The sequence below is a fragment of the Procambarus clarkii genome, chromosome 64 (genome assembly GCF_040958095.1).
Source record: "Procambarus clarkii isolate CNS0578487 chromosome 64, FALCON_Pclarkii_2.0, whole genome shotgun sequence".
NCBI classification, from domain to species: domain Eukaryota; kingdom Metazoa; phylum Arthropoda; class Malacostraca; order Decapoda; family Cambaridae; genus Procambarus; species Procambarus clarkii.
Window position 1 is genome coordinate 14,094,948 of NC_091213.1, and position 24,824 is coordinate 14,119,771.

The 24,824-nt window shown below is 43.1% G+C and overlaps 2 protein-coding genes across 4 annotated transcripts in view; one reads left to right on the forward strand and one right to left on the reverse strand.

Moving 5' to 3' along the window:
• LOC123769016 (carbohydrate sulfotransferase 3-like) overlaps nucleotides 1–24,824 on the forward strand; it is a 243,026-nt gene that overhangs the window by 17,058 nt on the left and 201,144 nt on the right. The gene's annotated exons all lie outside the window — the stretch shown is intronic.
• The window catches only part of LOC123769078 (lachesin), a 216,021-nt gene continuing 206,050 nt past the window's right edge, over nucleotides 14,854–24,824 (reverse strand). For 2 of the 3 annotated variants that reach the window (XM_069309198.1, XM_069309199.1), the window contains exons 7-11: nucleotides 23,511–23,648; nucleotides 21,895–22,044; nucleotides 20,406–20,597; nucleotides 17,556–17,705; nucleotides 14,854–16,977 (exon numbers count right to left, since the gene is read on the reverse strand). In XM_069309198.1, the coding sequence (XP_069165299.1) occupies nucleotides 16,805–16,977; nucleotides 17,556–17,705; nucleotides 20,406–20,597; nucleotides 21,895–22,044; nucleotides 23,511–23,648 (803 nt within the window). In that variant the 3' untranslated portion in view covers nucleotides 14,854–16,804. The remainder of the gene's footprint in view (nucleotides 16,978–17,555; nucleotides 17,706–20,405; nucleotides 20,598–21,894; nucleotides 22,045–23,510; nucleotides 23,649–24,824) is intronic. The other variant, XM_069309200.1, reaches the window with a different exon arrangement.

The window sequence follows — 24,824 nt, forward strand, 5'->3', positions numbered from 1 at the left end:
ATAGGTTATCTTTGAATTATATGCATTCGAATTATGGGTGAGACATCCATAGAGCTGCATTTCGAACACAGGGAGATAACGAAGTACTGTTCGAACAGTTTGATCACTATTTGATACATACACAAAACATTTAGAAAACATAACAAAAACACACAATTTCATAACAGCCTAATTTCATGACGTCACAATCTTGTCGTGCCTGGAGCAAGAGCAGCAAGTTAGCTCTCAAGAGTCCGTCCATCAATATAAAAGATGATGGCCGCTCCTTCCTCCATATCAACGACAATTACAAGTTGACAAAGCTGGGGAGGATGGGACGACAAGCGGGCGTCGTCGTGTTCGCGACGAGCACAATGGGGGAATCAGAGGTCGTTTGCATATAGCTAGGGTCGTAAGGCGTGGCGCCGGAAGTGCTCCTCAGTTACGACCTGCAGAAGGGCCGAACCGCCAGACAATCTGCATAAGTAACCCGACCACTGACAGTGGCCGCCGTCCACTGAGGCCCTCGTCCACCAGGGCCCTCATCCACCAGGGCTCTCATCCACCAGGGCCCTCATCCACCAGGGCCCTCATCCACCAGGACTTTATCCAACAAGAGCCACCGTCCATTAGAGCAACCATGTGTTGCTCGGGGTCCGGCTTTAACGACAAGGGCCTTCAGAAGCGATATGTGTGACAGAAAACCACAGGCGGCTGCTTGGGTTAGGGTTCAGTGCTCTCATCCGCTCTCCATGCATCCTCTAAGCTGATCTTAGGGCTGTTGTGGCCAGCTGATCTTAGAGCTGTTGTGGTCAGTTGATCTTAGGGCTATTGTGGCCAGTTGATCTTAGAGCTGTTGTGGTCAGTTGATTTTAGGGCTGTTGTGGCCAGTTGATCTTAGAGCTGTTGTGGCCAGCTGATCTTAGAGCTGTTGTGGTCAGTTGATCTTAGGGCTGTTGTGGTCAGTTGATCTTAGGGCTGTTGTGGCCAGTTGATCTTAGGGCTGTTGTGGCCAGTTGATCTTAGGGCTGTTGTGGCCAGTTGATCTTAGAGCTGTTGTGGTCAGTTGATTTTAGGGCTGTTGTGGCCAGTTGATCTTAGAGCTGTTGTGGCCAGCTGATCTTAGAGCTGTTGTGGCCAGTTGATCTTAGGGCTGTTGTGGCCAGCTGATCTTAGGGCTGTTGTGGTCAGTTGATCTTAGGGCTGTTGTGGCCAGTTGATCTTAGGGCTGTTGTGGCCAGCTGATCTTAGGGCTGTTGTGGTCAGTTGGTCTTAGGGCTCTTGTGGCCAGCTGATCTTAGAGCTGTTGTGGTCAGTTGATCTTAGGGCTCTTGTGGCCAGCTGATCTTAGGGCTGTTGTGGCCAGCTGATCTTAGGGCTGTTGTGGTCAGTTGATCTTAGGGCTGTTGTGGGTAGCATGATCTCCAGGCTTCCTCCTACAAATGACACATGAGCAGATGGCTTCAAAATCTTCCCTCTCAGAGCAGGAACACTTAACAACGTCCCTTCTCAGCCCGGCATCTATGGTCCTCTCCGGTCAACTACTTATGTAACTTACATGGAATGTAAATCGTAATTAATCACAAAACAACACAGAAAACAAATCTGAAAAAATATTTATGTAAGACTTTTAAAATCTGTTGTTAATGTTTCAACGTTTTTTGGTTCCCAGTAAAGCTGAAAATAACCTTACTTATTTACACAGTTCAAAAATTAAGAGGGAAGGTAAAGTCTGCTTTACCTTCACCCTTCTGGGGTGTAAGGTCAGTCAGTCTTACCCTTCTGGGGTGTAAGATCAGCCGGTCTTACCCTTCTGGGGTGTAAGATCAGCCAGTCTTACCCTTCTGGGGTGTAAGGTAAGTCAGTCTAACCCTTCTGGGGTGTAAGATCAGCCGGTCTCACCCTTCTGGGGTGTAAGATCAGTCGGTCTCACCCTTCTGGGGTGTAAGATCAGTCGGTCTTACCTTTCTGGGGTGTAAGATCAGTCGGTCTCACCCTTCTGGGGTGTAAGATCAGTCGGTCTCACCCTTCTGGGGTGTAAGATCAGTCGGTCTTACCCTTCTGGGGTGTAAGATCAGCTGCTGGCGACGTTGAATGATCTCGAGACGCTTTTATCACGCCACTAAACAAGGAATTTTTATTTGTTCTACGAGGCTTCCAGAGGCAGCATCCATCCGTTGTGAGTCCCGGGTGTTAGCTGATCTTAGGGCTGTTGTGGCCAGCTGATCTTAGGGCTGTTGTGGCCAGCTGATCTTAGGGCTGTTGTGGCCAGCTGATCTTAGAGCTGTTGTGGCCAGCTGATCTTAGGGCTGTTGTGGCCAGCTGATCTTAGGGCTGTTGTGGCCAGCTGATCTTAGGGCTGTTGTGGCCAGCTGATCTTTGGGCTGTTGTAGCCAGCTGATCTGATACTGTTCTGATACAATATAGTGTAATACAATTGTATGGTCTTTAATGATTATTTACAAACACAGTATAAAGACTCACAAGCCGGGAAGAGGTAGTTCAAGTTCAAGTTCAAGTACGTTTATTGAGACAATAAAATACGTATTAAGGGGATTGAGTAGCTTAGGCTATTTCTACCCTCTTTCCTCTATTTCAAGTCCCTCAAGGGGCGCACAAATATAGTGAGTACAAATACACAGATCATAGTACTAGAATCACATTTAACATTGCAGGTTCAGATAGTAAACACAGCATGTACGTGTTACACTCTTGGGGCAAAGTGTATGTAGCTCCACTCTTCCCTCGACCCCCCTTTTTCCCCTTTCTATAGACCTCCCCTTTTTCCTTACTTTAAACCTCCTCCTTCCCTCCTCTATAAACCTCCTAGCATTCCTACTGTAAACCTTAATTCCCCCTTCCCTACCCTGACACTCCCCTCCCCTTCTCCCACTCGAAACCTCTCCCCTGCCCCCTCTGAACCCCCTCCCTCCCTACCCCTCCCCCTCTCTGAACCCCCTCCCCCTCTCTGAACCCCCTCCCTCCCTACCCCTACCCCTCTCTGAACCCCCTCCCTCCCTACCCCTACCCCTCTCTGAACCCCCTCCCTCCCTCCCTCTCCCTCTCCCCCTTGCATGTCGTACTTGATAACACAAGAGAATCAGCCGTCGGCGTACACAGTGTTTATGAAGCACGGAGGCACGTGCACATCAGGCATAGGGGGGGGAAGGGGAGGAAAAATGGGGAGAGGGGGGGAGAGAAGAATTGGGGAGAGTCGAGCGCCCTGTTGTTTTATGTGGGTCGCGGGTTGTGACCGGCAACACTCTCTCATACATGTAAATGACCTCAGATTTGATCCCCCCCCCCCACTCCCACCCCTATACATCCCCCCAGCTCGCTCCCCCACCAGCCTCCCCCACCCCCCTCCTCCTCTGGGCCAGGCACAAGGCTGGAAGCATTATTTTGGACAGGCCTAGGGTACCAGTCGTATAGTGTGGACAATATTCCCGGGCGTCTGTGGGTGGGGGAGGAGGGAGGGGGAGTAAGGTGGGAGGGGAGATATGCGCGGAGGGAAAGGTGAGAGTGGAAAGAAGTGGAAGGGGAAGAAGTATGAGAAGGAAGAAGAGGAGTGTAATAGCAGGAAGAGGGAAGAGGTAGGAGGGGGTGAAGAGAAGAGAGAAGAGGGGAGAAGGTAAGTGAAGGGGAAAAAGAGAGAGAGAGAGAGGGGGAGGAGGAAGGGAAGGAGGTGGAGGTAGTCTGGGAGAGGGATATGGTAATGTAGGTATTTGGTAAGAAGTGGTCACCAATGAAGGGATTGTGGCTACTGATAGGTTTTGTAAGAGTAGAGTGTGAGTGGGGGTCGAGACGTGGATGGTCACCGGGGGGGGGTCGAGACGTGGATGGTCACCGGGGGGGGGTCGAGACGTGGATGGTCACGGGGGGGGGGGGGGTCGAAACGTGGATGGTCACCGGGGGGGGGGGGGGGGTCGAGACGTGGATGGTCACCGGGGGGGGGTCGAAACGTGGATGGTCACCGGGGGGGGGTCGAGACGTGGATGGTCACCGGGGGGGGTCGAAACGTGGATGGTCACCGGGGGGGGTCGAAACGTGGATGGTCACCGGGGGGGGGTCGAAACGTGGATGGTCACCGGGGGGGGGTCGAAACGTGGATGGTCACCGGGGGGGGGGGTCGAAACGTGGATGGTCACCGGGGGGGGGTCGAAACGTGGATGGTCACTGGGGGGGGTCGAAACGTGGATGGTCACCGGGGGGGGGGTCGAGATGTGGATGGTCACCGGGGGGGGTCGTGATGAGACGATACAGCTTACACTGGCTGCTGCCTCTTTCGGCAGAGTCAAGGTGCTCTAACGAACTGTAGAGCAGTGCCCGACAACTTCAGTAACACGCCCTTGAGCAGAGACCAACAGCAGCACCATGCACTTGACTACAGACCAACAATAACACCATACATTCAATCAGAGATCAACAACAGCCCCCACACTCGCCCAAAGACCATCAACTACACTACACACTTAACCAGAGATCAACAACAGCTCCCACACTCGTCCAAAGACCATCAACTACACTACACACTTAACCAGAGATCAACAACAGCCCCCACACTCGCCCAGAGACCATCAACTACACTACACACTTAACCAGAGATCAACAACAGCCCCCACACTCGTCCAGAGACCATCAACTACACTACACACTTAACCAGAGATCAACAACAGCCCCCACACTCGTCCAAAGACCATCAACTACACTACACACTTAATCAGAGATCAACAACAGCCCCCACACTCGCCCAGAGACCATCAACTACACTACACACTTAACCAGAGATCAACAACAGCCCCCACACTCGCCCAGAGACCATCAACTACACTACACACTTAACCAGAGATCAACAACAGCCCCCATACTCGTCCAAAGACCATCAACTACACTACACACTTAACCAGAGATCAACAACAGCTCCACACATTAGAATGTATCAAAAATTCATCTCCATAAAATCACATTCCACCTGTGCTTTGACTTTTGTCATTGATAAGACAGACCAAACTTCTAAGCTTTTGTTGACATACTCGGAACACAGTGAGCACACCGACCCTTGAGGCACTCTGCTCGTTACCTCTCTCTCTCTCTCTCTCTCTCTCTCTCTCTCTCTCTCTCTCTCTCTCTCTCTCTCTCTCTCTCTCTCTCTCTCTCTCTCTCTCTCTCTCTCTCTCTCTCTCTCTCTCTCTCTCTCTCTCTCTCTCTCTCTCTCTCTCTCTCTCTCTCTCTCTCTCTCTCTCTCTCTCTCTCTCTTACCCTCTCTCTCTCTCTCTCTCTCTCTCTCTCTCTCTCTCTCTCTCTCTCTCTCTCTCTCTCTCTCTCTCTCTCTCTCTCTCTCTCTCTCTCTCTCTTTCCCTCTCTTTCCCTCTCTTTCCCTCTCTCTCTCTCTCTCTCTCTCTCTCTCTCTCTCTCTCTCTCTCTCTCTCTCTCTCTCTCTCTCTCTCTCTCTTTCTCTCTCTCTCTCTGCCTCTTTAGCTTCAGTATGAGTCTTTCACTGGAGGAGTATCACATGCTTTCCGAAGGTCCTGGAATAAGCAGTCTGCTCATTTATTTCTCTTATACTAGATTTCCCTCAATTTGTTCAATAACTAACAAGTTTCTCAAGCAGGATTTTCTTTCATTAAAAGCTGAAGTTTAATGACAGTTATTCAAGACAATAAAGACAAAATATAAATATGAAAATAATCTCCAAGGACTTGAATCTAGTCTTCTTTAGGCTACAATAATAAATATATAATAACTAATAATTAATATGTCTTTTGCTCTTCAATGAGTTACATTTAACCATTTTTAGCTTAAAATATACAGCAACACGAGTACAAAAATTACATGATTTAACGCTATCATAAAAATTATAGCTTAAATAGTTGGCGTGACATCACGTATCTCAGTTAATAAAACTTTCTGGAAAGGCGAATGTGCATAAAAGTTTTTTTTTTTTCAAGCACTTTAGGAGTCGTGAACTCGGCGCTCTAGTGTGACGCCCCAAAGCGTCTTCAGCCAGCCAAATACCTTCCGGTAGGTATCTTATCTTGAGATGATTTCGGGGCTTAGCGTCCCCGCGGCCCGGTCCTCGACCAGGCCTCCTTTTTGTTACAACCCCGACCCCCAGGAAGCAGCCCGTAGTAGCTGTCTAACTCCCAGATACCTATTTATTGCTAGGTAACAGGGGCATCAGGGTGGAAAGAAACATTTTGCCCATTTGTCTCCGCCTCCACCGGGGATCGAACCCCGAACCTCAGAACTACGAATCCGAAACGCTGTCCACCTAGCTGTCAGGCGCCCTCAAGGTAGGAGACGCCCCATAGATGACATTAATGATTCATCGCACATGACAATTGATCAGTGATTGACAACAATCAATCCGCATCCGTGAGTCGGTTAGACTTTTGCAAGATATGACCGCTCAGATGTGCTTAGCGTTCCCTACGAGTGCACGCCACCCCCGAGACTGCTACACCATACACAACATCCCCTACGAGCAATGGCTCTTGGGACACCGTTTAAGACAGTTCCGGAATGAGTATCTGTGTTCCCACCCCAACTTACTCATTTAGTTTATGTTGACGGGGCTGTCCACTCGGGGGACAGACCGCTCCTATAGTCCACTCTATGCTTCCTCCTGTCACTCCTGCCAGGACGGAGAGGGTGAACAAGACACGACATTAAATATAAAGGAGAATCCTGGCCTCTGTGGCTCATTTACATATAACTGTGGCAAACTGCTTGGCTCGTCAAGGCTTTTGCTGACTCTTAAGAGACTCTTGTTCTTGGGGGATTATAATGATAAGGATCCTGATAAGGAGGGGCCTCGTAGCCTGGTGGATAGCGCGCAGGACTCGTAATTCTGTGGCGCGGGTTCGATTCCCGCACGAGGCAGAAACAAATGGGTAAAGTTTCTTTCACCCTGAATGCCCCTGTTACCTAGCAGTAAATAGGTACCTGGGAGTTAGTCAGCTGTCACGGGCTGCTTCCTGGGGGTGGAGGTCTGGTCGAGGACCGGGCCGCGGGGACACTAAAGCCCCGAAATCATCTCAAGATAACCTCAAGATAACCTCAAGATCCTATAGATGAATGGAGGTTTACGTATGATGATTATGACAGCTGTTTAGAAGAAAATAAACAAATATCTTGAGGCTTTAGAAGATATGAAATTAAAAATGCTATGGCCACATTTCGAACGCTAATACTGTATTTCGAACGTATAATGCCATATTTCGAACGCTTTGGCGTGTCTGGGAGTTTCTAGTCTTGATGCCTTTCATTTTATTTTAATGTGAAATAAATTATTTTTTGAGACATCATTGTCTGTATTATAAGTAACAATAGTTATAAAATTATTTTTGATATTCGGGAACGTAATTTTCGAAAAAAGGCATTAAATAAAAAAAAAATTTTACACAAATGTTCTTAACTAAGTTTGTGATTATCTCAGTTTCTGTTAGCTCTATAATATCGAGAGTTCTTATTAGAATCATCATCTGAAGCTTTCTCAATGTAGCTAAACTATCTCTTATCCTAGTTCCTGTTATATCTTTAACATCGAAAATTCTTATTGACTATCCTCTAAGTAGGTTAGCTTAGCATTTTAAAAGCACCGAATCACCTTCTGTGGTTGATTGTTCAATAAACCCTTGAACTATATGTTTAACACATCTCTAACCCTGTCCATGGAAGACAGAAGAAAATGTATGTATGCTGGTTAGCATTGTAAATGTGTGGCCACGTCTGTGGTAAAAAAAAACAAAGCTTTCTCATTCTTACAAACCTATTTATACCATCTAAGGATGGTTAATAGATTGGCAGGTCTCCCTCCTCTTACCTCATGGCCTGAGCATTAAATTTATATAGTCTAAACCATTGAAGAACCTTATTTAATAAAATTGCCACATTGGTTCTATATAAATGCTTCCCATTTCATGTAAACATGTTGACCAGACCACACATTAGAAGATGAAGGGACGACGACGTTTCGGTCCGTCCTGGACCATTCTCAAGTCGATTCAGAATGACTTGAGAATGGTCGAGGACGGACCGAAACGTCGTCGTCCCTTCACCTTCTAGTGTGTGGTCTAGTCAACATACTTTAGCCACGTTATTGTGACTCATCGCCTGCTCATGTAAACATGTTAAATACTACAGGGTTTGTTTGGTATATAAGGGAATAGTGTATTGATTTGCTATATTTTTCGTGTCGTTCAAGGTATCCTTGAAGTGCTCTTCAATTGCCATAGAGAGCAAATCACTGTCATTTCCTCTCTAGGAAAAATATTACATATGATCAGTGTAACAAACTGATATTTTTTAATCAATTTAAAACAACTTTATGGAACACAATATTTTCGACCAGATTTGTCAGCTGCTTAACTGTGGTAAAGTTAAATTATAATCCTTATGTTCATTCACTTCTCAAAAACATCTTCAGTTTGTTCAATAAGTTCTATATATCTGCACCTGATCAGCTGGCAGACAATTATTTGTAAACAAACTTCTCTCTCCCTCTGAGTACAGGTCATAAACATCTTTATTACCTCGTACCATAAAGTGGTAAATAGCATCATAAATGACCCCCGGAGAGTGGCGGCAACATCGTAGCTGTTAGGTCAACAGCAGCATCATCAATGACAGACGGAGATGATGTTGATGATGTGAGATGATGTTGATGCAAGAGAGTAGTGATGGTGATGTCACTTCTCCAACTTTCCAGTGTTTGTCCCTCACTATCACTTGCCTATCATTACTTACCTACTCTGGGGAGGCAGGTCTATCTCCCAATCCCCAACATAATAGCTTGTTCCGTTATAATTTAACTATTCCGACTTTCGAATTGTATGTCTAATCTGTCTCTAAAGTTGTGGATGGAAGTAGCTTCCACAACTTGTTCTTTCAGTACATTCCAATTCTGTAGTTGTGGTGGTGTGTGTGAGAGAGGGGGAGATGGTGACGGAATGTGTGTGTGTGTGTGTGGAGGGTGATTATGCTGGTGTGTGTATTTGAGGAGGAGATGAGCAGGTGTGTGCTGGGCGGGGTAATGGGAGGGGAGACTAAGAGAGAACCAGATGTACTCAGGTCACCATCATCATCACTAATCCATCGCAGGATAGCGCCAACATAGTGGTGATGACGTGGTTGTGTCGTGGAGGCAACGAGGCCTCTGGAGACTGGCAAGTCATACAGCGAGTGAAGTCTGTAGGAAACTGAGATATTGTGTGGGAGAGGGAATTATAATAAGATGGGCCTCTTTATATAGTGGTGGGTCTCGTTATATAGTGGTGGGTCTCGTTATATAGTGGTGGGTCTCCTTATATAGTGGTGGGCCTTGTCGTATACTGGTGGGACTCGTTAATCTGGTCTTTCTCCTTTAATCTGGCCTTTCTTGTGATATACTAATGGGCTTTAGTATATGGTGTTGTGCCTCATTATATACTAGTGGGTTTTAGTATATTCTGGTGGGTCCCAGTTTAAATTGGTGGGCCTCAGTATATTCTGGTGGGCCTATCTCTTTATTAATTTGACAACTAAAGCAGTGTATACGGGCCGTTATCCTCAACATCAAGCTATTCAGTCCGCACAATTCCTGAAAGCAATAAAGTATCCTCCGAACTCCTGAAAAAACTAACAACACGCCTGATTTATCCCCATTGTCCCCCTGTGTAATTAACTACCTGTAGTTTTGCTCCTGTGTCAAATGGATAATTATGTTTTAAAGGTTTGCGACTTGGGGAACGAAATGAATGTGAGATTTGAATGAGTTGAAGACTCCCATTAAAGCCTTTAATATCGTGAATAACTGCAGGATATTCATGGAGGTTCTTGTATCCATCGGCCATAAATCCTGACAGGAAGTCCATTAATCCCCACAGCCACTCATGGAAGTTAATAAGGCGGCTGAGAGAGCGTATAAACTGATGCGGAAGTTTGGCGTCGAGGGAACAGGTTGGGCTTGGTCCTCAGTGGTCCTCTACTTCTTCCCAACTTGCAGGTAACCAAGATAAGTGTTACTCTGAGGACGCTCACGCCGCTGCTACCTATCTCTCTCTCTCTCTCTCTCTCTCTCTCTCTCTCTCTCTCTCTCTCTCTCTCTCTCTCTCTCTCTCTCTCTCTCTCTCTCTCTCTCTCTCTCTCTAGTTCTCCTTTTTTCCTCCTTATAAATTATCTCTCTCTTTGTTTTATATTTTAACTAGAAATCCAAATGTTTTAATAGGAAGAGCACTGATGTTCTAAATGATTAATAAGAAGGTCACTTAAAATGAGTTTCTTGGGACAGACTTCAGATGAGATAATATAGGATAACAGCGTTTGGCTTGGAGTTTCATTGGAAACTTTAGCACAATTCCTAATGAACCCAAAATATATTTTTTTGTTATCCAGCATCAGCTCTCCAAAAGTTGATCTATGATATCAGTTTTTTTCCATTTTCTGTGATGGGGGAACAGTATAAAATCATTCATTATTCACATTTTATTGTAAACAGACTGAGAAGATCATTATACATTATATATTTTCATACAGAGGATATGATGGAAGATATTGTTACAGTTTATGGGAGATGATAGGACTTAGGATAGTGATCCTAGTGAGGGGGAGGAAAGGTATCCTTGAAGTGCTCTTCAAGAAAATATTTGGGATTCTCCTTTTGATGTATTGTAGTGTGAATGTCCTATGATGTTGACCAGACCACACACTAGAAATTGAAGGGACGACGACGTTTTGGTCCGTCCTGGACCATTCTCAAGTCGATTGGACCATTCACAATCGACTTGAGAATGGTCCAGGACGGACCGAAACGTCGTCGTCCCTTCAATTTCTAGTGTGTGGTCTGGTCAACATACTTCAGTCACGTTATTGTGACTCATCGCCTGCAATATCCTGTGATGTCAGTGACTTGGAAAGGTATCCGTGCTTGATGTAATTATTTGTTTTCCTTACATTTTCATTTGCTCAGATTTACGTTGGACATCTTTGTTGACACTTGCTTGCAGATGCAACGTTGTCAACACCTGTATGCACGCTAAGGCCGTTGATAAGAGCTAATATTAAAATTAAACACACATGTTTTCACTGGTTGTATGATATGTGTTGAGCGACCGGCCTGTGTTTAATAGACAGGTATTAACATTTATTTTCACTGCCCACACGTGTTTTATCCAGACACACCTGCCAATATCTGTCATCCGTAACACACAGGTGTCACTAAAAAAGTTACACCTTAAACGAGTGTAATTTATTCCCAGGTGTTTATTATTAGTTCACATATGTTTATTATATAAAAACACCTCACTCCCACTGGCTCCCCAGAGTAGGGAAAACCTAAACATTGTCAGAGCTTTGAGGGATGTAAACATTCAACATTTGATATCACACGATGGGAAAGAAGGAGATGGAAGGGTTGACATGGTAAAGAACACTTCTATAATTTGACTCATTGTTACCACATTCAAGAAGGGGTAAGAAGGGACTATAATGAGAAGGAAAGAAATACTACATGTTTTGTAACACTACAATTTTCTTCTTATAGATGTTTTTTTTTTCTGGTATAGATGTTAATGGTCTTATTATCTAGATCTGAAGCAACATCCTCATTTTATACATAAGACAGCCGGTAAACATCATATATGATATATATTTTTATTTATATATGTTATGTACATAAAACATTATATTTTCCGGTGATTGAACTGTTCAGATCATTATACACCGGATATCCATTTTTATTTTCATTCGGACACATCATTAACCATAACAAAACCATATATATTTATATATCCCGAGCCGGATATTACACAGAACATTCAAATTTTTGAACATATTATAGGCCTATACTATATCCATGAACCGAGCAGCATAATTACACAATTACCTTTCATTCCAATATCTAACAGATGTGCTCTTAATTTTAAATTCCAACACGTATATATATATCCGATATTTCCATTAATTCGGTTGATCCATAGATCCGGAAATCACGAAGTACATTCAGGCAAGAACTCCGTACTGAAAATTGAATATCTGATGAAACCGGATATATTTGGAAACATTCTGTACATTGTTCCTATCTCCTAGAAATCCGGAATTGAAAAGTATCAGGCTATTTCGAGAACGGCAAAAAACATGCAGTTTTTTTCCTCACACATAACCTATAAATAGTGGACAGTTTTCTGGTGTGTGTGTGTGTGTGTGTGTGTGTGTGTGTGTGTGTGTGTGTGTGTGTGTGTGTGTGTGTGAGCATTCCTAGCTGTACTTACCTAGTTGTTCTTGTGGGGGATTGAGTTCTGGCTCTTTAGTCCCGCCTCTTAATTGTCAATCAACTTGGGTGTGTGTATTTGTGTGTTTGCATTGATGTTTGGTGTGTGCATGGGTCACAACTTGTGAGTGCGTTTATATTTGCATATTTACACTTCTGACTAGGTTTTGCGTGAGAATGTATAATTGCGTTTGTGTGCACGCGTGTTTTGGGACGTAGAAAATTACGAAAATTGGCTAATAAATAAAGGGCCAAGCAAGAGAAAGAGATTCACAAGAGAGAGAGAATTACCAGGGGGAAAGCGCCAAGCCATTACGACTATATAGCCCTTGGAAGGGGTCAGGATAATACTCAAGACTATATCATTAAAAAAATGAGAATATTTAAAACAAAATTTATATAGAATAGAATGGCACCTACCAGGTCTCTGCAGCTACATATCTACCCATTATTGCCAAATAACATAACAATTCCACCTAATACTTCTTTACATGCAAGGTGTAAAATTTAAATAATAACAATTACCACAACTGCGTTTAAAAAAAAATCAAAATTGTTATTAATAACAAAAATTACAACTAAATTTGTCATTACAAAACAAATATTGTAATTAATCGCCTCAGTACTGGTAATCTTTCTCGTAAGAGCAATTCCCTTTTTCAGTAACTTACGAATTTATATATACTGTCCACTTGGATTCCTCGCACATCACTTAAGTGTTCTGTATTAGGGGATGGAATCAGTGTTAATGAAGATACTTCAAGCCAAGGTACTCATTAATTAAAATTTTGCCCTAAAGGGCGAGTGGATTGGGCAGCTTCCCTCAGTCTGTGAGTGAAACTGCCTCCATAGTGTGTATATGCACTTGGTACAACAATAGTTCTCACTTCATGCAGAGTCGTTGTTCGATCCCCTGTGGTCCATGAGAAAGGGATACGTGAGAAAAGTGGAGGATTTTGAGAAAGGGGAAATGTGTGGAAATAGGGATAAGCAAGAGAAAAGGAGAAGAGAAAGTAACAGAAAAGACTGAGAAAGAGAAAGGAATACATAAGAGAATAAGGGGATACACTAGAGAAATGGATAAGTTAGAGAAAGAAGAGAGAGCAGAGAAAAGGAGAAACAAAGAGAAAGAATAGAGGAAAGAAAAGGGAAAAACAAATACCGTGTAAGAATAAAAATGAAGGCAGGGATGAACAAGAATGGATGAAAAAGAAAGAGAGAATGTAAAAACCGAGATAGAAAAAAACTGGAGAAGTGATGAAGGAGAAGAAAGAGGGAAAAACAGAAAAGGGGTAAGATAAAGGGGCATAGCAGAAACGACAGGAGACCCGTTATTCTCCAGAAAATATTGCTTCCTCCTTCCTGACCACGGTACTGGTCAACGATGCTCCAGAGAACCTTGTAGTGGTCCATTGTAGCTTGTAGTGGTCATACAGTGGTCCAGTGTAACTTGTAGTGGTCATACAGCGGTCCAGTGTAGCTTGTAGTGGTCATACAGTGGTCCAGTGTAGCTTGTAGTGGTCATACAGTGGTCCAGTGTAGCTTGTAGTGGTCATACAGCGGTCCAGTGTAGCTTGTAGTGGTCATACAGTGGTCCAGTGTAGCTTGTAGTGGTCATACAGTGGTCCAGTGTAGCTTGTAGTGGTCATACAGTGGTCCAGTGTAGCTTGTAGTGGTCATACAGTGGTCCAGTGTAGCTTGTAGTGGTCATACAGTGGTCCAGTGTAGCTTGTAGTGGTCATACAGTGGTCCAGTGTAGCTTGTAGTGGTCATACAGTGGTCCAGTGTAGCCTGTAGTGGTCATACAATGTTCCAGTGGAGCTTGAAGTAGTCATGCAATGGTCCAGTGTAGGTTGTAGTGGTCCAGTGTAGATTGTAGTGGTCATACAGTGGTCCAGTTACGCCTGTGAAGGAGGACCATCTGATCATGGTCTGAAGGAGATCTGATCATCTCATATGGTCTTAATTGATAAATTACCACCAGAAGCCTTCAGTAAGAGACAAAAATGGACTCCTAGGCTAAAAATGTGTAGCATTCAGTTGCCGCTTCTGTTCTTGACAAATGTAACATAAACGTTAATTATCGAATAACATTAATTGTTAATTCTGTAACGCAGTTGAGAGTTTAAACAAGAGTTTTGATGTTTTAAAATATTTTTGATGTTCTGGTGATTTAAGAATAAGTTTGTTGTATTGGAATGGTCGTTTTTTTCTGTCTAAGTACCTTCGTTGTCTTGATATTGTCTTAAGTGGCACAGCGTTTCATACTCGGCTCCGTTTAGGGGGAAACACTGGAGTCAGTGTGACTAAACAACCCGTTCTCGCACTTTCTTACAGTCAATATTGACTTATTAAATACGTGCATATATGACATACTAAACATACTAGTTTACTTTGAAAAGCTTCATAGAAAACACCGACCTTACCTAACCTTCTTAGTATGTTAAGATAAGCATCTTATTGCTTCGTAATTACAATTATTACTTAGCCTATACCTATAATAGGTTATATACCTATAATAGGTTATAATAACCTATACCTATAATAGGTTAAGTAATAATTGTAATTACGAAGCAATAAGATGCTTATCTTAACATACTAAGAAGGTTAGGTAAGGTCGGTGTTTTCTATGAAGCTTTTCAAAGTAAACTAGTATGTTTAGTATGTCATATATGCACGTATTTAATAAGTCAATATTGACTGTAAGAAAGTGCGAGAACGGGTTGGACTATATAACACATGGAAGGGATAAGAGGAAAAGGAGCTGACATACGAGAATAGGGTCAGAGAATAGTGCTAAACGACTTGGACTATCGGGGATCGAACGCCGATCCTGTGGATTACAAAGCCTTCGCCATAAACCCCAATCCAGTTATCGTTTTGAAAAGCCAGACTATATATATTAAACTATCCTTTCGAAGCAATATTTTTGCTCCCTAAGGGAACTTTTACACTTCATAAACATTAAAGAACTTTAATAAAGAACTAAATATATCCTAAAAAAAAAACGACCCTTAAAAAAATTAATATTAAGTTGATCTGCTACGTTAAATGTGTATGAGGCGGAAGCGTGTTATTTAATGTGTAGTGAAGATATTTACAAAGGTGTTGATGTGAGGGGAGGACGTCAGCACAGTTGTGTGTACTAACACAGGTGCAAGTGTCAGCGATAATGCAGAGGAACGTGAGTGTCGGGGGGGGGGGAGGAGAGAGGGAGCTGACACCTGCAGAAGGCAAAATTTTGCCTTAATTGCTGACGTCGATGAGCCGACAAGACGAAGAGGGAAGAGGCACGGAGAAGATGAAGGAGGTGATAACCGAGGCACAAGTAGAAAGAGGAAGGAAACCCGGGGAAGATACATTGGGTAATAAACGAGAAATCAAGAGAAGAAAGGAGGGAGACAAGGACGGAAAAAAACGAAGATGAAGACAGAGTAACAAGAAAGACTTTGGCGCAGAATGGACGGAGAGGGTGGTGATGGCAGAGAAAGGGAAAGATAGAGAGAGAGAACATGGCAACTAATAGATAAAGAGGAGAGAGAAAACGATTTGAGAAAGCTCAAAAGGAGAGCAGAATGAGAAGAAAGAGAAGAAACAAGTGCAAAAAGCCTCGCGAAGATACCACAAAGAAGAAATGGGAGAAGATGATAATGGAGCATCAAGAAAGGCGGAGGAAGCTGAACACAACACAGCCTCTGGCCGCCCGTCTCTTGAAGCCAGCTAAGCTAGCGGCTTCTGCTACTCTTCGCCTATGGTCCGTTAGTCCTGTGTAGCGGCAACAGGCAGCGCAGAGGTGTCAAGGCCGCGGGCAACGTAACTATGCTTCACATCGATTGACAGCTTTCGATCATCATGCGAAATTGTCCTTCTTGTAGTCCTTTACTCTCAGGTAACTAGGTTCTCCTGTTGTAGCCCCGTGGCGCTGTTCAGTGTTTGTTTACACTTTAAATCCTAAAGTCGCAATAGAGGATAAAGCAGCGCTACTTGTTACTTAGCGGCTCTAGGAGTAACCTCATTGGAGGATCTATAGGGACCCTTGGGGGGTGCCACAAGTCACTTGACAGTGTCACAGGTCACTTGACAGTGTCACAGGTCACATGACAATGCCACAAGTCACTTTGAAGTGCCAACAGGCAACTGGGCACCTCTCCAGTAAGAAACCCGAGAAAATTAATGTTTCAGACATGTAAAATCATCACTGGTAGGGCAGGTAGAGAGTAATGACATGCTGGAAGCCTTGTCAGTGGAACGTTACGCACAGTGGTGCTGTTAGACTGATGATCTGATGGGTGCTACTTGTTAGCGATACGATATCACACGCTACACACAAGAACAGCACCAAGAATAAAATGATTCACGAGTGACTGGTCTCCTGCTCCCTCACCCCCTTCCCCGTCTCCACACACTCCCCCCATCCCTCCCTCCCTGCGAAATACACAGCAACGACAATGACCACGTAAAGGAATGAATGCCAGACATACGGCAGCAACACGAATATTCAAGATTCAACAGGTGACTATCACATATCACAAATTGGGTTTCCTCTCATGTCCACAATTGCAGTCTTCGTTGAACGTGTCACACAGGCAGGGCAGCGTTCCACAGGCCAAACAGACGAAGGAGAAACGCGAGGAAGATGCTCGTGGCGGGAGAACGAAGTCTCGACGCAGACGAAGAATTGTTGCGAAGTCCAGGATGGCTGCCGTAGCGGTGACCCGGAGACTTCTCGTCGTCATCCTCGTCGTCCGGATCTGTGGAGATCGAACGTGTTGTGGTTAGTTTCAGATAGAGGATTAGATGGATTTACGTGAGGTAATTCCACAGGGTGCATGTGGTCTCTCTCGCTTCTGGAGTAGTTATTGCAAGCATCAAGACATGTGGTTGGCAGAGCCGTAAAGCCTTAGTGCAGATAGTCATGCTATTGATGGAAATAAGATGCTGGAAACAGTGACAAAACAGAGGCTGAGCATTGGAATAAATAGTTCAGATAGAAAATGAGCGAAAGGAAGAAACAGAGAAGGAGGTGGGGTAGAGACAGTGAAGAGAGAGAGAGAGAGAGAGAGAGAGAGAGAGAGAGAGAGAGAGAGAGAGAGAGAGAGAGAGAGAGAGATAATTACCCTGAATAGGTCTTTACTACAAAACTAAATATCGCTTGAAATCGAGACCATGTATACAATCAACACCGGCAACCATTTGCTCAACACTTTCCCCCTCATATCCCCCGCCTTAATTCCCTCCCCTCACCCTCTTCTCTCATCCCGTTCTCTCACCCCTCACCTCTCACCATCCCCTCTCACCCCCCCCCCTCCTCCTCTCGACTTCGACTGACCTTTCCTCTTGTTCTTGCCAAGGAGTCTCTGAACATCGAACTCAATAACACCGTCGGGAGTGACAGTGGAGACCATGCCCTCGTCGCTCTCGTTGTCGGGTTCCCGTCGTCTCCCGCCCCGACGCCTGTCGCTTCCTCCGACTTGGCCCTCTGAAAACGGCTTACGGTCAGCCAGATGGTTATGTGAATGTCTCCCACATTGGTAATGACAAGGAAAGTGAGTGTCTCATAATGTCGATGAAAGTGAGTGTCTCCTCAAATAGCCAACCACATGAACGTCTCCCATATAATTCAACGTGCTGAAAGTGAATGTCTCTCACTCTGTGAAACATGTTCCCCATTTCTGTGATACCTTGGACATGCGGGTGGGAGTTTAGGTACGACTCTTAACCCATACACCAAAATTACCTTTCGTGCACACACATCAAATCCGGTGGAATATTTGACTATATCTACGAGAAAAAAAAAAAAAAACTACAGAAATTTTGTCATTTTCATCTCTCTCAGATAGTTTTCTTTGTCTCTCTCTCTCTCTCTCGCTCGTTCTTTCAACTCTCTTAATTTATTTTATACCAAAGAATAACGCCAGAATAAAGGTAAAAATTTGTTATTTAAAGTTCACCAGAGTCACTGAGGCAACTTCTTGCAACATTTCCACTAATATTATCGTACATAAAATATTCTGGTGTTTGTAATTACCAGATTTAGTATATTTTAAAACAATTAAAAACACTTAAAAAATAATAAAAATAAAGATAATTAAGGTAACAGTTTTTGTTACCAAATAAATCCATACAATGTACGAGCAACTCAGCTGGTAACCTGTTTATTATGGATAATAAACAGACGTGTTGAGCTGGAACACCATATCAGCTGATGTGGGTTTGTTTATGTTGCAGACCTCATCAGCTGACTGGAAACACTTACTAAGTAAAGCGTAGTGCATTCAGTGCAAATTCAGGGATACGACAAAGGGGTGCGAGTGATGAATGGGCAGAGGAAAGAAGCAACTTAACATGCAGCAGTCAACATAGGCTCTATTACACTGATACAAACACCACAGTTATGTGAAACATCTACACAGTCGAAGCGGTACTTAAGGAAATCTAGAATTACAAAAAATTCCTTGTCAAACATTGCCTCATTGTAAATCATTGATTAAAGATAAAATAAATGACAATGACTCGATTCATAAGGACCGCTCCTCCATTACAACCCGTCCTCTCAAATAGTATATCACATTTTGATGTGTAAATCCCTAAAAACCTAAAAATCTAATGGACTAAATATCACAACAACACTCAAAATTGACGTGATGTCCCGTTTTCTATACGTAGGTCCTCGATTAGAGCTTCGGGGAATCTAGTGTATTTTTGTGGCGTTGAGAACTCTGTAGAGGACGGGCTGCACACAGCTGGGAAAACTCAGGTTCACCGAATATTTTTTTGGATCACTGACGCTACACGCAAGAGGAAATCTAACAGCCATTTTATTTTGTCCTCTTTGTCATCATTTATCGTGAATTGTTTTATTATAAACAAATAAAGAATCCAACACACAAATGTGAAGTGGAATGAAAGTGACATGGTTTCGACCCGTCCTGGACCCTTACCAAGTCGTTTCCACGTTTCGGTCCGTCCTGGATCTTTGTTCCTGCGTGTCCAGGATGGACTGAAACACCGATATTCTCACTTCAACTGTTGGTTGTGTGATTTGTTTCAGCCACGATCCTGTACAATCGACTTGAGAATGGTTCAGGACGGACCGAAACGTCGTCGTCCTTTCACTTTCTAGTGTGTGGTTTGGTCAACACGTTCTTGTGACTTCTTCTGTTCTTGTCATGTTATTTTTCTTGTTCTTGAGCATGATCCCCAGAACATTTTCATTTCCCTACAGAGATGAGATACAGACACATGTCCTTGCTCACGACGCAGAACATGGTAATCAAACCTTTCAGAGAGTGCAGTTTGCAACCTTATCCTGGATATGCATGGTGAAAGAGGTGATATCTCAAAATGCTTGCAATGGTGCAAGTTTCTATTTTTGTTCATGTACATAGAATGGTTGGAAGGAGAAACGAAAAAGGTCAATGATCACGAGAGAGAAAGAGAGAGAAATACACAAAGCCAGACACAAACGAAGGATATAGCTGCCGAAACACGATCAACAAAGACTACATCAGAAACAAATCAGCCATTCTGGGTAGCAGCAAAAACAGAAACCTTCACACAATGGACAATAGTTGGGTTGATCAGGAATCAACAGACTTTGATGAGTGACGAACAAAAACACGAATCCACCAGAAATGTAATATTTAATCTCATTATAAATAAAATAAGATGTATTCAGTAATGAGCATTAAACAGAAGATTTGGAATTACCCCAAAAACATAAGAATATAGACAGAAGTCCACAGAGAAAATAAAAGAAAAGAATATTAAGAAACGACAGTAAATATTGTGACACCAAAATAAACAATGTAAGCAGGTACCAACACAAGTAAGAAATCAAACAGAAAAACAAGCAATTCAATGAATCGGTAACAAATAGTTCGCACGAAAAGCAGGAATCATAGAATAATAAAACAAACAGGAGCAAGCAAATATCAATACAATAAGCAGGAAACAAGCATCAATAAAAGCACAACAAACGGGAATAACCACGCAACAGGAATCAAGAATAGTACCAACAGAGGAAACACAATCACCCAACAAACCCAAATATGCAAGCAACAAGAGGGATGGGAAATAAAGCAAGCAAGAAATCAAGCAAGCAAGCAAAGTTTGTAGGAATAAGCAGACTGAAACATCACTGGCGAAGACTCTCACATGATAAAGGGACACCACTCACCCTTCCTCCTGAAGTTCTTAGTGTAGTTCTCCCCCTTTGGTTCCTTCTCTCTGGAGTCCTCTTCCTCCGCATCTACATCCTCCTCCTCCTCCTCCTTCTCCTTCCTTTCAGCCTTCATCCTGTTCTTCTTCCTCTTATTCTCGCCTTCTTTCTTGGGCTCAGGAACGTTCACTATCATCTGCCTTGGGATCTCTGTAAGTGATCAGGAACACAACCCTAGTCTTTGGAATATATATATATATATATATATATATATATATATATATATATATATATATATATATATATATATTAATTTGTATTTATAAGTTGTATTAATCATTCAGTATTGTATTGCTGTAATGTATTTACTCATAAACCCCTCGATATTCTTAATGTATTAACGTCAACCACACGCCTCACTTTTCTTCACAATATTTAATATTTCTTTTTAATATTGCACAACCAATACCACTCCCCCCACCCCCACCTAACACCTGTTTCCCCTAATCTCTTCCCTACCTAACACCCAACCTAATACCTGTGCCCTTACTTATCCTTCTTGACTTTCGTTTTTTCTTCATTTCTTCTGCAGTTCATCTTATCCTAAAGTCAAACAGACATAGCCATTGCCACAGAGAACGAAGAGGGTGTTACAGCTGCTTCCACTTCAGGATGGTGTTATTCCAGGTCATATTATATTATTTTATATATCTTTTGTTTGAAAATCTATGTATTAAACCAATGACATTCCGATTTGACACTGTCATATGGTTATCTTATTCTATTCAATGTAGGTAATGTCTTATTCTATTCAATCCTATCGGTTATAATATCAGAAGAAAACACAGCATCCGGCTCGATGGGTTAGGTGGGCTGCTTAGGTTTGTACGGGTTCAGTTAGGCAAAACATATCCGTTTTTTATGGATTGGCAAATGAAAAGAACAGGGTGGGTGATAATTAGTCAGGTGTTATACCAGAGAGTATAGCTCTGGGATAACTGATATAAAATGGATAATATAGGGCATATGTATTTATGTTCATTCTACCCTACTTTACTCATTTATCATCCTGTATTATTCCCATTTTCCTAGCTACACTCTCTTGCTCCTTCGTTCAGTTTCCCCTCCTGATTCTTCTGAATTATTTAACCCATTTCTTTCATGTCTATTTGTATTTTAAATACGCATATTCAATTATGTCTAGTCCTCCCCCCCATCCCCCCTTCCCCAATCGTTCATACCCCCCATTTATTTTTAACAAATTCCTCCAGTCTCCCCATATTTATTTTTGTTTGCACCGTTCCCCAATCTGTTATTTTTCGACCCATTACCCAATCTCCCACCCATCTATTTTCTAGCTTCTCCAATCTTCCCCCATCTATTTGTCTACCCCCCTTACCTATTCCCCCTCATCTGTTTCTCTACCCCTTACCCAATATCCCTTCTTCTGTTACTTTAACTCCCCTTTATCTAAGCTTCCCCTCCCACCTCTTTCTCAGAAACGTACCGTAGACTTTAACATTTCCGTTAGTTTCGCCGAAGGAGTTCTTAGCGTAGCAGCCGTACGACATGAAATCTTCAGGCTGGACGTTCTTGATTTTAAGGCGCATGTAGGCCTTGTAGCCGTTCTCCGCTACGATGCTGTCGAAGCGGCCACCTTCACCACCCGAACGGCGGTGTTGGGGGGAGAGAGAGAGAAGGGAAAGAGGAGGTAAACACGGAGGAATTCGTGGCTGTCATTAGTGTGAGTTGGGGAGACATGTTTTGTGTCTGTTATGCATTTGGTTTCTGGTGGGGAGGTCTTGTGCATTGTTGAGGTTTGTATACTGTTAACTGTTGCATGTTGTTAGCAGGTGTACTTTGTTACCCCTTTGTACACTGTTGTTGTTGTATATTGTTAATTGTTGTGTACTGTTGACTGCTGTGTAGGGTTGTGTACTGTTGACTGCTGTGTAGGGTTGTGTACTGTTGACTGCTGTGTAGGGTTGTGTACTGTACAATGCTGCTTCTTGAATACTATTAGCTCTTGTTCACTGTTAACTCATGTACACTGTTAGCTCTTCCAGTCACCTGAACTGCATGGGTCTCGAACCGTGGGGCCCTACGCCTGTGAGGCCGTAGCGCTGTCAACAGTAGCTCTATTCACCTGGACCCATACAGCTCAGGTGTTTATTGCCACAGAAGTGTGGATGACAATTTGTTAGCTCTTGTACATTATTGTACCTTGTTGCATGTTGTGATTCGGGCGCAAGTCACTGTTTTGCTACAATTGTATTTTTTGTATATTATATACAACTAAATATAACTGTTGTATTGTGTGTGTGGCGGATAATGCAGATATTGCAAAAGCCTTCACTTGCACACTGCAATCACACAGACCCGGATGTGTGATTGCACTGCAGGGTACTCATTCTAATGTGGTTGTGTGTGTATTTACTGTTCTTAATTTACTATTTGTGCCTGCAGGATCGAGCTGTTAGCTCTTGGACCCCGCCTTTCTAACCATCGGTTGTTGAATGTATTGACTATCATGTGGTAGGTACAGATATGTAACTATCCTTCTTCTATCATATCTACTACATATTTTACTCTCACACATACACACTTTCCCAGGATGCAATCCGTAGCAGCTGTCTAACTCCCGGGTACCTATTTAAATTACTGCTAGGTAGACAATGGCAAAAGGTGAAAGAAACTCTGCCCATTTGTTTCCCCCCTCAACCGGGAATCGAACCCGGACCCTTAGGACTACGAACCCAGAGCACTGTCCGCTCGATTACGAGAACCTCTGCGTGTGTGTGTGTGTGTGTGTGTGTGTGTGTGTGTGTGTGTGTGTGTGTGTGTGTGTGTGTGTGTGTGTGTGTGTGTGTGTAAATGAAATGTTTTTACATAATTACTCGCTGAGAACAAATACAGTCCACGCAATACATTCCAAGATGATGTGTAGAGATATGAGGGAGTTGTGTAGGATGTGTGAGGGGGTTTATTGATATTATGTAGCTACTGTTTACACCTTTTGTGTGTGCTGGGTGTATACAATATGGGTGTAGTGTGTGTGTGTGTATGTATACAATATGGGTGTAGTGTGTGTGTGTGTGTGTGCTAAAGACTGTTACTACTCACTGGAGAGGATCATTTGGCCCTTGTCGTCCGTCCAGTAGTTGATGGAGTTGGGAAATGCCTCAGTGTGGCACTCCAGGGTGACGTCCATGCCCCGGGCCACGCCCACCAGCTGGTTAGGTATCCACAGCACCGGCTGAACTGTCACGACCAGAGAAATGGAATTATGTGAATGGTTAAATTGTATAGTTTGACTCGTCTTCAAAATATTCTTAATTTTTCTCTAGCTATTTTTTCCTGCTTTTTATCTTACTTCTACATGAACCCTTCAAGAAGCACTGAAACAAATCTATGGGTTTCAGATCCTTCCCTTTCGTGTTTCTCCCTTTTCCTTTATATATCTCTCTCTTAAATAATATAATTGTCTATCATTGCTTTTGCGAATGTGGAAATATTGTTTCTTTTATTCTATTATGACTAGAATAAAGATGAGAAAATATGTTAATTCCCCAGAGAATAGGGAATAATGGAGTATATTTGTATAAACTTTTTTATTTAATTTTAGTTTTCAAAATATTTTTAGAGGTGAGGCCGGAGGGCATCGCCAAGAATCGTCTTGAGGACAGAATGTGAACCCTGACATGCTGTTCACTCTTAAATTCTGGCGACCTCAGACCGTCCTATCTCCGTCCCGTACCCCAGACCAGTCGCACTGCAAATTTGAGTGAGACTAACCCACTAGAAGAAGTAGTAGTAGTAGTGGATATTGTATGGAAGTGATGTGAATGTTATGTGATGGCTATGTGGATGATGTGTGGCCGGAAGAGTAGACATGGTGGTATGTAGCCTTGGGTAGATGTGTGTGTGTGCGAATCTACTCGAACTTGCTCTACGATCTTACAGTGAGCCAACTGCAATTCCCCTAAAACCACTTACTCCCTATTGCCTAACCGCGAGAAGTTGTGGATAATGTAATTAAGACCCAAAAACTGCTCACTTAATCTTGTGCATTTTCTTAATCCCCATTAAAGTAAATGGGGACACATTAGACTCTGAATGTGTTATTTAGATCATTAAATACAGCAAATAGGGGTAAATACAGCACAAGTGGCTTTATTTACAAGCTGGGTAAGTTGAATAGCAACCTCCTGTTGTAAGGTAGGGAAAGGGGGAAAGCAGCGACCTATTATTGGGGGTAAGTTTGAAAAAATAGGGAGTATATCAGTGATTTAGAAAAAGGGATAGTTGCTTATTGGAAAGAGAGAAAAAGGCCCTTGGTTAAGAGAGGCAGATGGTGATAATTTGACTCGTAGTAGCAATAGGTTGGGGGAAGAGAATACCCCTTTTGCCCCTATGTGAGGAGGGGGAGGGGGTGTA